The sequence below is a fragment of the Hoplias malabaricus genome, chromosome 1 (assembly GCF_029633855.1).
Source record: "Hoplias malabaricus isolate fHopMal1 chromosome 1, fHopMal1.hap1, whole genome shotgun sequence".
NCBI lineage: Eukaryota > Metazoa > Chordata > Actinopteri > Characiformes > Erythrinidae > Hoplias > Hoplias malabaricus.
Window position 1 is genome coordinate 44332091 of NC_089800.1, and position 15898 is coordinate 44347988.

At 38.2% G+C, this 15898-nt stretch overlaps 1 protein-coding gene across 1 annotated transcript in view; it reads left to right on the top strand.

Moving 5' to 3' along the window:
- Window positions 1-15898, top strand: part of myo18ab (myosin XVIIIA b) — a 117748-nt gene that overhangs the window by 55083 nt on the left and 46767 nt on the right. The window contains exons 9-20 of the mRNA XM_066663775.1: window positions 16-116; window positions 2064-2127; window positions 2222-2366; window positions 6338-6511; window positions 8533-8623; window positions 9402-9594; window positions 10561-10647; window positions 13568-13709; window positions 13857-14016; window positions 14182-14368; window positions 14587-14824; window positions 15683-15792. Coding sequence (XP_066519872.1) covers window positions 16-116; window positions 2064-2127; window positions 2222-2366; window positions 6338-6511; window positions 8533-8623; window positions 9402-9594; window positions 10561-10647; window positions 13568-13709; window positions 13857-14016; window positions 14182-14368; window positions 14587-14824; window positions 15683-15792 — 1692 coding nt within the window. The remainder of the gene's footprint in view (window positions 1-15; window positions 117-2063; window positions 2128-2221; window positions 2367-6337; window positions 6512-8532; window positions 8624-9401; window positions 9595-10560; window positions 10648-13567; window positions 13710-13856; window positions 14017-14181; window positions 14369-14586; window positions 14825-15682; window positions 15793-15898) is intronic.

Sequence of the window (15898 nt, forward strand, 5' to 3'; positions counted from 1 at the left end):
CCGCTGGTGCGATAGACCATGCTCCTGGAAAAGCTGAGGGTAACCAAGCGGCCAGAGGCTGAGTCCACTTTTAATGTGTTTTACTACTTGATGGCTGGTGCAGACAGCACTCTAAGGTAAGCATGTGTTTGTACCTGTCTACAGTGCGTGACATAAAATTTGTAGATGAAAGATCATGCAACATTTCTTCTGAAATCAAGATAATTTATATTGAGTTTGTCTACCCTTGGCTGGGGAATCTTTACACTAGATATTGGAACAGTGTTGTGGCAGTTTTTTTGTAATCAGCCATGACAGTGATAGTGATGTCAGTTACTGATGTGGGATGATTAGTTTTGGATCTACGTCAATTCACGTACAAGGGCAGAAACACTGCTAACAGGCCTAGCGCCTCATGTGTTACAAATTTCACTCTCTGAATAGTGTTGAATGGATCTCCATCACTGTTAGCAGTTAGTTAGCAGTTCCACAGCGTTTCAGCCCAATGCAGGGAGGATTTGTACTCAGCTGGCCTGTGTTTGGCATTGGGCTTGATAACCTCAGGCTCATGTGCAGTTCTGTGGAGATCATACAAACCTTGGATAAGTGAAAACCTGTCAGTACTGAAGCAGCTCTGAGATCACGAGTAAATAACCCAGCATCTAGAAACAGTATCTATTACATTTGACCTTTCCCTGCTCTTTAGAGCCTCATGTCAAGTTTGTCACCCCTCAGAGCAGTGATTAGTGCCTGGTCCTGGAGGCAGCCTGTCCTATATATTTATTGCTATCTGTTCTCCCAGCACAACTGGTTCAACTAATCAGTTAATGTACAAATCCTTTGAGTTGCAGTGGGTGTGTTACTGCACGGAAACCACTAACGTATGCAGGGCAGGGTGCCTACAGGACCAGGGTTGAGAAACACTGATTTAGAGCACATTGACAAAAATCCAATTCAGTTAGAAATTTTGCGTTGCTTCCCCCCAAGTGATGTTTATTTTTATTTTTTTTGTCTGAAAATCAAATGATATTAGCTTCTTTGTTATGTAACTATTAGTATTATTAATATTGTGTAAGTGTTAGGTTGGTGGTAAAGATGGTGTAGGTTCTAGTAGTGCCTGGTGGTAATTAGCAGCAACAGCATAGTGACTTGTTCTAGTATCTTTTTTGACTTGGACTGTCAAATGTATTCTTCATTTGATCTAATATCACTGGATTGCATTTCCCTGGGGCACTTTGCAACATACACTGCACACCGAACTTGTTCCAGGGCAAGTTTAGTTTGGGATTTTAGATCCAGGGCAGGCTAAATATGGAATTTAAGATCATAGAGGTTTAATCAGGGCAAGCTTGTGACTTATCACTAACTGATTCACTTGACTGAGAGGCTTTTTATGTTGATGTTTGTGACATTAATCTGAGAGCTGGATGATATGGCCAAAATCTATATCACGATATATTTCTAAATTTTAGTTCATAGACTATAATTCAGATATTGATATAAATAACATAAAAGCTACAGAAAAACTGCCCAAAACAAACAAGAAACAAGACATTACTCTCAAACATAAACATCTTTGTTTTGTCAATATTAATATTTTTAAACTAACTTTAAAACTGAAGGCTGTGAACTGGACAGTGCCCTGTAATGGCCATCAGTCAGTGACAGTTGCTGTAAATAATGTATATTGAAATATTGTAATATTGAAACATTTTATATTGCGATTATGAATTGATATTGAATTATTGTCCAGCCCTAATTATTCATGTAAAGAGTATATGTTTTAGCAGTGTACAACAATGATTAAAAAACAATGAATATTACAACAACGAGTAAAACAATTGCAATGGTGAAATTTACATTTTTGTCATTAAAACTGCTAAATTGGTCATAATTTAATCATATAATGATGTTTTTTCCAGCTTGTTTAAATTTGCAACAGTTGCCATGAAAACACATTTCATTTTTAAATACAACAGTATTTAGTATTATCAGTATATAACATATGCAGTATTTATTGAATAAATTATGTCCACAAACATTTCTCTATAAGGAACAACATTTCTCTTTTGTATTTCTTACAGAACTGAGCTACATTTCAACCACTTTTCTGATAACAACACATTTGGGATTGTGCCTCAGACTAAGGTAGGGCCTTGGTGTAAGCTCACAAACAATAGAGCTGTATGGTTAATTTGACCAAAATCTTTACCACAATCAATATTAATGGATGTTTGTGCAGCCTGAGGACAAGCAGAAGGCAGCACAGCAGTTCACCAAGCTGCAGGCTGCGATGAAGGTGCTTGGCATCTCCGTTGAAGAACAGAAGGCTCTTTGGCTGATACTGGGGGCTATTTACCACTTGGGAGCAGCAGGGGCCACTAAAGGTACAGCTCAAAACACAGCTATGTGGCATTGTTGTTAATGATGTCAAAAGGCTGCAGTATGCAAATTAACAATGCAAACAAACTAATTCATGTTCTTTGATGAATATTTAGCAAAGTCATTTTGCTCATAATGTGGCAAAATGTCCAGAGACCGTCCTGAATTTTCTACATTTCCTGTCAACCAACGATTAGGTGCTGTTTTTGTTCTTTCTGGAGATATATGTGAGAAAATGTCTTTCCAAAGACAGGAGAAAAGCCAGCTTCAAACATATTAATCATTCTGAGAAAATCACAGTGTATCTGCCTGTCCTTTCACTGTGAGAACATGGATGAACATGGAGCTGTTAGAAAGGTGTTAGTGGGAAAAGAAAAGAGATAAAAAAAAAGATCTTTTGAAAATGAAACAAAGAAATGGTTACTGTTCTGAGAACAAAGGACTAGCTACAACAGAGCCGAGACCTCAACATCATTTATGTGTTTTGGATTGTGAGTACCTCCAAACAACTAAAATTGAACTGTGGAGGAGTGGACTGTTTGGTTCTTGGACAAAACTGATTTGCATAATACTCTTCAATGCAATCAGATGTAGTTTTGACAACCAAGTGTAAAGAAACAAGGTTAAAATCAAATCAGGACCCAGTCCACATGCTAGATCCCTGAAAAGATGTAATGATGGTCTATAGATTTTCTTTTTTGCCTGATGTTAAAAATGAAATCAGTGTTGGCTAGAAGTTAATGAACAGTGAAATCTGACTCTTGCACAGAACTTTGTTGTCCATATTATGCGTTGCAGCCTAATTCCATGTCAGTGTCCATGTAGTACTTACTTCTATACTAAGGCGCATAGAAACTCTTGATTACTTCTATGACGGCAAGCTGTAGATATACATTATGCTTTCTACAACACTGTTTTTGTGTGCACGTCAGATCCCTTGAGTTTGAAAATCTGCTTTAATGAGATAAAGCTTTCAGAAGTGCGAACAGGCCCAGATGCTGCTGGCGTTAATGAAAACGTTAGCGAGGCTGAGCGCAGCAGCCTGCTCACTGAGCGCAGAGAAGGGAATGCATGAGATTCTCTGATGTGGAGGATAGCAGGCGTGTGGTGGAGCCTTGTCAGAGTGGCCTCTGTGTGTGTGTGTGTGTGTGTGTGTGTGTGTGTGTGTGTGTGTGTGCATATATACTGCTTCTTCGTATGTTACATTTACTCTAATGAAGACAAATGTCTCTGTGTTAAGGAGGCTTGTTCATGGCCTCTTATATATTGCCTCCCCTCCTCCTGCAGTCCAGGATGGATGCGGTAATAAGCTCCTTCATCATTGTATTTCACTGGCTGTATATTCTGTCTCACTGTTTGTTTTACTTTACTGTATTTGTGTGGGTTTTTTTTGGTCTTCGGTCTTAATGTGTGCGCCTGTAAACCTGTGTTGTCTCTGATCACTTTCGTGGTGCATACCTGTGGTTCACTCTCCTTCACAAAGTCCCAAAACATCTGCTGTAAAATTCTATTTAAATGAAGCACTATTAAAGCTCCTTGTTGCCCTGAGGTTTCTCCATCAACCACAATACATCAGTTAAAAACAACTGCATACACGTGAATGCAAAGCTTACTTGTAGGTATGCACAAGGATTGCACAAAACAGATTGTTAGATTTATCTGATATTTCAAATCATTTTTTGATGATGTATGTATTGCCCTCACCCACAGCAACTGGGGAAGTACTAGGCTGTTTTTCTTCACTTCTGCACTGATAATATTAAATTAATATTAGATGTCTCAAATTCTGAACCTCCAGAATGTAGTTGGCGTTATGAAACGTGTGCAGGACCTGGTTAGTTTTTTTTGTTTGTTTGTTTGTTTTGTTTTTGTTTTCCTTTAGTTTAATAGTAAAGTAAGAAAATTAGTTACATACAATTGGGCTTTTCTAATCTTACTCATTCTCGTTTTAAAGAAATTAAAATGTACATAACCCCTCAATCTGAGTTGTAACAGTTGTAGCCTTTTTCTTAAGGCTTAGTGTTAATGAACAGTATTATATATAAAATGATAAATGTTATAAATAGATATAAAAAGACAGAAAAGGAGAGGAGAACATGTTACTAACTGCTGTGTAAATAGTAAATACCAATGCTGTGTGAATTGTATACAAAAACAAATGCTGTGTTGTTTGATTTTATTCAAATATTAATGTGTAAATTCGAATATCACATGTGGCTGAAATCCCTACTAATGTTCAATATGGAGAAAAAAAACACTGAATACATACTAACTTCCAGAACTTCTCAAAAAGTCAAATTGTTTGATTAGAAGTTTATTTTAGTCTGTTAGTAAAGGATATGTTTGATTACAGAAATGAGATTTATTCATTACCTGACTTTGAAAAGCAAAGGTGAACAGTCGTAGCTGGATCATGACGTGTTCACCCCTGTCCAATCGTGGTGATTGGATGTTAATGTCATATGTAAACAATGCCAAGGACAGACCTGCTGAAAATAGTTTGAGAGTCAGCCTGCAGGGGGCAGTATTATCCTTCCCTGTAGATTTTTTTTCTATAGAGACTGAAGAACTGTGCATTGAACTTGAATGTCAGACAGCAGGAGGAGAGTGACTGACTGCATGCAGCTACTCACAAGTTCTGCACGGAGTGCTTGTGTTTAAGAGTGTTGTTGAATACCTACACCAAAGCTGCATTGTTTCCACACAACAGTGTTTATACTCCCACCTGGATGCAGGTGGGAGCTAGTGTGTGAGTGTGTGATTGTCTCTGTGTGTAATATGCAAAATAGATTATTAAAAACTGTAAAGCTCATGTTCTAACTTCCTCTTCTCTACTTGCATGTTGCATGCGGCTAACGCAGAGACTGAAGAAGGTAAATGGACAACAAAAAAACCCTGAACCCTGAACCCTCCAACTATTTTTTTTAACTTCTTGTATGTGTGCGGTACTTCTTAATGCCTTTATCTTTGCTGCCAGACATTTTCATTTGCATTTTTATTGTCTCTTTGTTCTTTTGCTTCTCCGTTCGGTTCTGTCTCTCATCACTCGATAGGCATGTCTCCGACTGTCTCGGAGCCGAGCTAAACCATCGGGGGTGTAGGCGGGCAGTGGGATCCTAACTTTGTTGTCTTTCAAAGCTCCGCTGCTTATGATGTCCCCCCCCGTGTTGTAGACTTTTCATTTCTTCACTGCTTTTCTCTTGTTACCACACATAATCCGAACTGAAATGAAAGCCTTGTTGGCTCTCCAGCCTTGTTTGTCTTCCGCGCTTGTTCGTTTTCTCTGAGCCTGTGTCCTTCTCTTCTGCATTTTTGCTTCTGCTGCCTTTCCCCTCTGCTAGTATTGCTCTGTGCTAAGTTTAATTTGTGAGTAAAGACTGTAAAATCAAACTTTTTCTCAAACTTTTAAAAAGCTGTTTTAATGCTATAGATCTTCCAAAGCGGATATATTTTCTGTGATGTTTTACAATGTGTCTGTTTTGTTTTTGCATACAAAGATTTGCATAAAGTACATTTAACAGGGACCTTTTAAAACTTGCCTTAGAATTAAGAGCTACAAATATAAATACATTTACTTCAGTCAACTTACATTTCAGTTGTGTCACAATAAAACCTTGTAAGTCCATGTATGTTTTAATGATACCAGTTGTATTTTAAGCTGTTTCCAAAGCTTTAATTAACAGATTATTTAAAACTCTCCAGAATGAACCAATTAAAGTTTTGTTCTATTAACTTATATTGATGATTAAGAACAGATTTTGCTTCACTAGTTTTGCCACAGGGACACTAGGTTTGGTTTTGCCAGTGAAGATTTAACACTTTCATTTATATATATATATATATATATATATAGATAGATAGATAGATAGAGAGAGTAAACTCCAGTCACAGAAAATCTGTCATGCTTTGAGAAGTACAAGAGTAAAGCCATAAGTACCACACTGGCCTTTTTCTAATACGTGTTCATATCTGGCAGCCGGCCGTAAGCAGTTTGCACGTCATGAGTGGGCTCAGAAGGCGGCATACCTGCTGGGCTGCACCCTGGAAGAGCTCTCCTCCAACATCTTCAAACACCAGTCCAAAGGAACCCTGCAGAGATCCACCTCCTTCCGCCAGGGGCCTGATGACGTTGGGGGTGGAGACAACTCGGGTACGAGCCTGCTTACCTTACGGACTCATAGACTCCAGCATATATTTAAATGTGGTATTAATAAAGCTGCTTCTGGATAAGACTACACTTATAAAGGTTTATAAGTCATTTAAAATCTGTTTATCAATTACTAAATATGTTGTTAATGCATTAAAAATCATTAATAATCAGTTATAGCACATAGAAAGGGCAACGGTGACCTGCTGTTTGCCAAACAGTGAACCCACACTAATCTACTCTCTTAAACCTCAGATCATACCAGATACTGCCCTTACTTTGTCTTCCTCAGCAGTTGACATTTACCCAGTCAGATTTATCACATATTTGTTAATAGGTTTAACCATTTAACCACCAACAGAGTGACTTTTTATACATTAATTATATTGTGGCGTGGACTTCAACATGTGAAAACACTTAATTTACACTTCAGGTCTAAGCTTATTCTTTACGATGACATTTTCTGTAAGTTCTCTGACTCTTTCTCTATTAGACAAAAAAGAGGTCACTGCTGCCCTTTCTATCTCTGTGTTACAAATGATTATTATGTTTGATTATTATGTTTGAAAGTGGTACGACTTTATTAATAGCGCCCTAATCCCAGTGGTCAGACTAATTGGATATTCAGCTATAATCATATCTGAACATGCACATCAATCTAGACCTCGACTGTGTTTTAAAAATTACTGATCAACTCAGTGTAAGTTAAACCCACTACTGCTGCCTTATGAAACATAACTTGATGTGCAGCTTTGTGTTATATGAATGTTAGTCTCAGCCACAGACGCTCTGCCAGTTCTATATCTGAATAAATGCACTTCTGTGTATCACTGGTACTGGCTCTGGTATTGGTCCAACGTGAATCAAAAATGGTCTCCTTCTATACATCATGCTAAAGTAGCAGACTTATGGTTGGTCCTTGTGCATGTCAGTCAAATTTCTATTTCTGCAGTTGTTGGCAGTTCTTAGCCATGATAAGTGGCAAAAGGTATCAGGCTCTCCCTAGAGACTGAATGTAGACTTGAAGTCTGAAGTCTTGTAATCTGAAAGCTTTGCTTTGGAAAAGTACATCCAGAAAGTTAGAAAATATCATATGCAACAATCAGAAACCAAAAAAGAAAAAAAGATTCAACATTATTACAAATTTAGATGGAGGAGAATATTCTGTACAAAGAGAATATTCTGTTCAAAGAGCAATCTAACATTCAAAGAAAATTAAATTTTTTATTTGCAGACCAAATTGAACATTTAACATTTAGAGCTGGTGCTTTTCTTTTTTATGATTATGAAGACAATTTGGCTTATGTCTCATTACCTAAAGCCGCAGGCAGGATCGTCACTTACACTTCAGATATCAGGGATTGACTGTAAATTCACTCCATCTCTGCTTCATTTTTTTCTTTCATTCCTAATTTCTAACAGCTATAAGAAATTGGCATTTTTTAGGTAAATTGGAAATGCTAAACTTTGAACCTTTGGGGATGCATTACATTTAAATTATACACTTGATCAAAGAGAGTTTCAAAGCCTTATAATGTGAGAAGAATTCTTAATAGAACAGGTCAGAACAGACCCTCTAACAGGTCTGTGGAGGTAACTATGTGAGGTTAAGGCTCATGCTGAACAAGGCAAAGGGATTGATAATGATATTCAAAGGTTTGTGGAGACTTGTTCATCCGAGATTTCTTCTCAGATTAAAAGTATTAATGGGTAAACTCTCTGCTAGTATCAGAGTCTCTAAATTATCCCAAAGATTTTGAATGACACCCATCACTCTAGACAATGTAGTTACACTGTCCAATGCTCACATCTGTCTGACACTTCGCATTGCACATGGTGAAATTAGCCCCATGTTCACCTCCTCTAGAGCAGGATTTATGCTTAAAGTGTACATTAGCTGAATTTATTCATTGTAGGAATGGAATGAAAGTGCAAATATATGTGTATATAGTGTCTGTTTAATATGCATGTAGAATCAAAGATTGTGTGTCTTACTCAAGTGTATGTGGTATTGATGCCCCTAGGTCCAAAGATCACAGCTCTGGAATGTCTGGAGGCCATGGCTGCTGGACTGTACTCTGAGCTCTTCACTCTTGTCATCTCCCTAGTCAACCGGTCAGCTCCATTTTCTGTTCTTAATAACATTAATCGGCAGTGCACTTTAGCTCTCACATCCACAGATGAACTTAATGGAGTGTAGCTGAAAGCTTTTGCGGATGTTGCACAAGTTTTTGTGGATGTTCTGAAAAATCCAGATTTGTTTTTCAATGTTTATTTAGGTTTTTTTTATTTTATTTGCACAAATAAAAACCAAAACCAAGGCTACATGATTCTCTATATAGTTTCAACTGTATACTTGATGAATGTGTGAGTGTGTGTTGCCCTGTGATGCGTTCCTGTCTTGTGCCCAATGATTCTGTGTAGGCTCTGGACCCACCGCAAACTTGAACTGGATAAGCAGTTATAGACAATGAATGTATACTTCATTACTTTAAAGCCTTTTTGCATTATTGAAAACACCATGGGCATTAGTGCACTTCTTTTAACATAGGTTTACGGTTTTGATAAATGCTAATTAAAGACATTGTTTAAAAACATTTTTATGGATTAATACCCAGCAACCTGTCCAGTATCTACTGTTGGCTTCCGTTCATGTTGTTTTTTTGTGAAACTTGACTTTACATTCATACATTCATTCATTCATTATCTGTAACTGCTTATCCAGTTCAGGGTCACAGTGGGTCTGGAGCCTACCCGGAATCATTGGGCGAAGGCAGGAACACACCCTGAAGGGGCGCCAGTCCTTCACAGGGTCTGAAGGATTAATTCAGAACACCTCGAAGGTTTTGTTTGATTGAGCATAAGTAAATGAAAGTGTTTTGTTTTGTTTCAGAGCTCTGAAGTCCAGTCAGCACTCGCTGTGCTCTCTACTAATTGTGGACACCCCGGGTTTTCAGAATCCTCGGCTGACCAAACAGGACCGCGGCGCCACCTTTGAGGAGCTGTGTCATAACTATGCTCAAGAACGGCTGCAGACCCTCTTCCACGAACGCACATTTGTACAGGAGCTGGAGCGCTACAAGGAGGTATAGTGTCACTGAGACACAAAAAAAATAACAGATTATTACAGTCTCTGGTGTCAAATTTTTTTATTTTTTAAAGGAGCAGTCAGCAAATTTTTGGGATAATTCTTCTTCACGGAATGAAAGATTCATTACACAGACAGCCAGTGTCCTGGATGTAGTAGTTATTCAGTATTAAACCTGGTCCACTTAAACATTATGAAACAATCTGATCTCATGAAATTCACAATTTATGAAAAAAAAAGGTAAAAGCATGAAATAGTTAATATTTTCCTGAATATGGATTGCTACTTTTTGCTGGCGGCAAAATGCCTGACTGTTTCTTTAAGATGGGTTGTTTATATACATTTTCCGATTAAGTTCCTGGTTTGTTTTTTCTTTTAATTGTATTGAATTATAGAAACCTTAGTTATGAATAATCTATACTATTGATTCCTGTAATAAATTTAATGCAATGATTTGATGTAGTTATTAAATGTACTTGCCTTGTGAGCAAAATATTTCTTATTTGTATTATATACACAGAGATTTAAGAACACTGTTGACCCCTTAAATATTTTGGCTGGCAGTTCCAGGCTTCTGGCCATTTGCATTGCATTTGTTGTGTTTACTAAATAATAAGTTTGAGATGTAATAAGCCTGACATTTTAAGGGGGTTTTAGATTAAATTGTAAATTAAATGCATTTTAAGCAGTATTGTATTTTTCATATAAGACTGAGTACTGCCATTCTTGGTTTCCTTGGTTCTACACATTAAAGATAATTAAATTTTCATTGGTTTGAGCAGTTTTCAAAGCTGTTTTGATTTTGTACAATAGAACATTATAAAATCTTGTGTTTTGGTCACAGGGCAAGAAATGTAAATGAATGATGACAAATGTGGAAATCTGGACCACTCGCAAACCTTTAACAAGGAAATCAATCATGTTTTAATATTAGTGAACTAACCACCCCTCTGTCCCCATTTAGGAAAATATAGAGCTTGCATTAGATGACATAGAGTCCAGTACATCATTGTCTGTAGCAGCAATAGACCAGGCCTCAGCCCAAGCTCTGGTAAGCACCTCCTTCTTCTCCAGTAATGTGCAGATTAGTGTGGTGATCTGTCTCCTACCTGTCTCTGTGGAGCAGTGCCTGTGGGCAAAGTTCTGGACAGATGCAGCAGCTGCCTTTCGCATGACTGCACTGCTCCACTCTCATTGCACATCATGAATATTGCTGCTTTAGAGGTCTATAGTCATTCACACTGTGGATGGAGAGGCACTTCTTACCAATTGAATTAATGCCCAGTGAAAGCCACTTTGAAAGCTTTTACACAAAGGAGACCACATTTATGCTGATTGTTGTAGCAAATGTGCTTGTGTGTTGTTCAGACATAGCAATAGTGTATGAGACTCTTTCTAGCGCACTTTCAATCTCTCCCTCTCTCTCTCTCTCTCTCTCTCACACACACACACTAACTCTCTATCTCTTTCTCACCTTATAGAAGTAGTTTACCTTTGGGTACCACTTTTTAAAAATGAAGTGATATAAAAGTTATCTAGACTATGTACAAATCATAACTTGTTAGAAAATACAAAATGAAAATGATTTATATTTTCACAAAATTAACAATGTGTTTTTTTTTTCAAATGTATTTGTTTATTGTTATTTTTAAATAAAGATATCCACTTAGGGACTTTTCCTAAATCACACAGTTTCTGTGAAGTGTCAGCACACTAATATGGAGTGATAAGAAGAGATCTGTGGCAAGCCTTTACTGCCTTTAATTGCCTAAGTGGATGGACAAAGTGAAAAGTTTAAAAAGGCCTGCCTGACTGCCCTGGAGCTGTTCTTTTAACACGAGGCTTTAATGAGGACTCCAAGGCTAATAGCTTCCCTTTTGCCTGGGTTGTATTTAGATGATTTTGTAGGCTTGGCCCATGCTCTTGTATGAAATTGTATCATTTTGGGGGCAATTCAAATACTCGGGTACTTGTTTATGTAGGTATTTGTTTCCAAATTTAGTATTTGCAAGCTTTGTTTATTTAGTTTAGACCCCATCAAAACTTTTGTAGATTCTTGAGTTTTATATGATGCATAAAACATGTCCTTTGCCTACTTTGAAAGAGTGAAGCAAGTTAAATATTAAACAACTAGCAAAGTTAAGACAAACACTAACAGCCACATTTAAAGGGTAAACAAAACACTTTAACGCACATATCTGCAGCTCCTTCGAAACCACAAACCTTAAAATAAAACTGTCCATTTATATTTGTTTGATCTAAGTCTGAAAACATGGGATAAAACGAGTCATTGTGATTTTTGTGCTGCATCTTATGCAGATGGCAGGCATTTCAGAATTATCATGCTGCGTGGTCTGAGCACCTTCAGTCATGCCACTGGACCCATCTGAGTCTTTCAAATCACAATGCGGGACCCACTTTTCTGTGAGAGCAAAAATGATTACATTAAGCAAAACAAACACTAGGAGCATGGAGACATAAAATAACTAGTTAAATAAGTTAAAAACGAGAACTAAGATAAAAGAGAACAAAGTGAAAATGACTAAAACCAGTGATTTGTTCTGATTGGTTAAACAAACCTTGTGATCTCATTGGTCCAGCTAGAGCTTTCCTATTGGTCCATCAATTTGCTGTCAAAACAGCGTCATAAGTCCGCAACTGCAAAAAGAGATTCACACAAGCAGCAGAGAAGGTGAATGTGTGGATTTTTTCCACCTCATTCAAAACCTCCCACTGTCACATTTGGACCCTCTAAAATGTTTGCTCTGGCACAGAGAGGTACTGATTCACATTCATGACATTTGATTTACAAATGCAAGTAAAGGCTGTTTCATAAAGTACAAAGTTTTAAAAAATGCAATAAATCAGCCAAAATCGAAGCAAAATTCAAAATTTTTATTAAATTTCATTCAACATATGCTTGAAGTTAATAATGAAAAATGATATCGAGCATATGACCACCTCCACTTTCTCTGCAGGCAGTCATCCGATCGTTGAAATTAACGATAACTCTTTTTATTGTCCTCTTGTTGTATAGTCAAAATCCAATCGGCAAATCTTCGCCGTTTTGCATGATCTGCTGGTTTCAGCTCTTGTGTCAACTGAATCTTGTAGGGATGCATATGAAGATCTTTTTTCAGTATTCGATGCACAGAAAATGTTGTCATCCCCAGGTGTTGTGAACAATGGCGAAGCGACTTCACGGGGCTCACTTTCACACTGTCTTGCACTACCGCAATGTTTTTTTGCGTTCGAACATTACGGTTTCGACCGGGCGATTTTCTGGTTGCAACTGATCCAGATTCTTCGAATTTCTGTACCAAACTCAAAACTGTTGTTGCGGTAGGGGCAATGCCACGTCCAGAGATCGCACAAAGTTTACAGACAGTCTCTGCGTAGCACTCCCCGTTTTTGTAATGAGATTTCACTATAAGAATGCGTTGCTCGATATTGAACCGCTACATGGCTATAAAATGGAAAAACGACAAATGATCTTCTAATCGGAGTGATAATAGATAACGAAAATGGTAGGAACAGTTGTTTTAAATTTGAGCATTACATACAATACATTGAAAGTCATAATTTTGGTATCGTGACCACACTACTGCTGCGTGCCTTGTGTTTGAAGTAAGCAGTGGCTGAATCTAATAGACATTTCATTAAGACTCCAGGGAACTGTTTTCTTGTGGGAAATGGTTAAAATATGTCCCCTTTAAAACACATTTATTTGTTTGGTGCTATTTTTGACTGATGAATGACATCCAGATGGAAGCTGAGCATCTTTTAAGATCATCAACATCTAGTTATTCAATATGTACTAGTGTTCTTTAGGATACTATAAACTTCTCTGTACCTTTCTGTGAGCACTGCTGACATGGTTACTGCTTTTTACATGATCAGATGACTAATATATTTAAGGCTAATAAAAAGGCTCTTTATGGTGTACTTTAAAACACAAATGTGTGTGTCAGGTGAGGACACTGGCTCGGACGGATGAGGCGCGGGGGTTACTGTGGCTGATGGAGGAGGAGGCTCTGCAGCCTGGAGGCTCTGAGGAGACGCTTCTGGAACGCCTCTTCAGTTACTATGGCCCCACCGAGGGAGAGACCAAAGGTCAGCATCATCTCAACACACTCAGATTCCTCCCACACACAGTAGAAACACAACACAGTTCCTTCAGCACTCTGCAAACACAGGAGGTGGACTCTCGCTTATGAACATAGGGCCTCTCTCAATACCAATGTCCTACCTTTCCTCCAGGTCCCAACCTGCTCCTAAAGAGTGACAAGACCCATCACTTTCTTTTGGGCCATAGTCACGGCACAGACTGGGTGGAGTACAATGCTCAGGGATGGTTGAGCCATGCCAAACAGAACCCAGCGTCACAAAACGCTGCCACTTTGCTGCAGGACTCACAGAAGTAAGCCATATCTCCTTATGAACCATGAGTTTAACAGTGAATAGGACTTTTATTTTCTAAACTGAAGCACCTTGAATTAATCTGATTACACCTAATGATTTAAATATTTAAAAATGTGAACAATTTGATCATTTCCATTCCATTTGCTTGATTTTCCTGACCCAGGAAGAACATCAGTGGTCTGTTTATGGGGCGTTCTGGAGGGGCCACTGTGCTGTCCGGGTCAATTGCTGGACTAGAGGGTGGCTCTCAGCTAGCCCTGCGTCGAGCCACCAGCATGAGGAAGACCTTCACCACCGGTGTGGCTGCAGTCAAGAAGAAGTCCCTCTGCATCCAGATCAAGCTACAAGTGGTCTGTACAAGGCTTCTTATTAGTCTTTAGTGCTGCTTAACATGAACAGAAAACTAGCATTAGAGGCTAAATTAACCTGTTTACGCTCCATAGAGTGAGCCCCTCACATCACATACAGAGAATGGTTGATTGCTCCTTTAATAGTTCAGTAATTTAAAGAATACGTCTTAACCACAGCAGAAAAACAGGGCTAAGGTGATGATGTTGTGATCTTGCAGGATGCTTTGATAGACACAGTGAGGCGCTCCAGAGTACACTTTGTGCACTGTCTGATGCCCAAGTCTGAGGCTCTGAGTGGGGAGCCTAAGTTGTTGGGGGCTCCCTCTCCTCGCTCTGGGGACAGTGAGGCCCATGGAGAGAGCTGTGAGGCAGGCCTCATGCAGCTGGATGTGGTACTGCTCCGAGCTCAGCTCAGAGGTTCCAAACTGCTGGATGCTCTACGTATATATCGGCAAGGTAGGAATCAAGCCCACACGTCTGGTCTGATATATATTTTAAGCAGAGCTTGTTCCCTTTGTTGAAGGGAAAACATAATCTGCAAACGCAGGTCAAGGGTAAGTTTTAGACAAGAACAAAAACGAAGAGAAAAATGAAACGTATGCTTCAGCTTTTTATGAGTGAATGCAAAGATAACCTTTATTTAGTGAATGTAATTTTATCAACTTATTCAACTATAATATCAAATTTATTGAACTGCACATTTTTTAGGTTTCATTGAATTAATTTTATTATTTTTTATTACATTTTTTAATTAACTTTTTTATATTTAAAAATATAAATCAAAAGGTGCAAATATGCCCCAAGAAATGTGAATAAAAGCTTTAAAGTTCACCTTGAAGCTTTTTTTTTTTTTTTTTTTTTTTTTAACCATTTGTACCCATTGGTAAACAAAAAGATCTCTGTATTACCTTTGATTTCTGACAGTATTTTCATCACCTGATATTTAAGGTGTGTTTGAGCTGGAAATCTTGCAACTGCTCAATACTTACTGTGCTCTGCAGCACCAAGATTTATGTTTTCCTTTATAATAAGGTGCACAATTATATTTTCATATTTTTTGTAAGTGGAATTCTGTTTTCAAGTTTCTTCAGAGAATTGTAAAAGCAAAAATCTAAACATGTCATTGTAAAACTATAAATTTCTAAAACCTGAAAGTAGGTTGCCAGAAATCTCTGGATATAAGCGCTTTTGGCCCTGAAAATGTGTTCTGACTAGTGGCTGTGTCCTTGTGTTGATCTGGCATTCTCTGTGTCCTAGCCAAGTTTATAAACCTCACTTTAAGCTGAATGGCCTCTGGCTCTCCTCTTCTCCAAGGTTACCCTGACCACATGGTCTTCTCTGAGTTCCGCCGCCGTTTTGACGTACTAGCACCTCACCTGACCAAAAAGCATGGACGCAACTACATTGTTACTGACGAAAAGAGGGTGAGTCACAAAGTCTGTATGTTTGGAGCTGGTGTGTGTGTGTGTGTCTTTCTGCTTCCTGTTCTTTCTACATTAGCTGTTGTGCTGTGTAATTGATTATGACAGT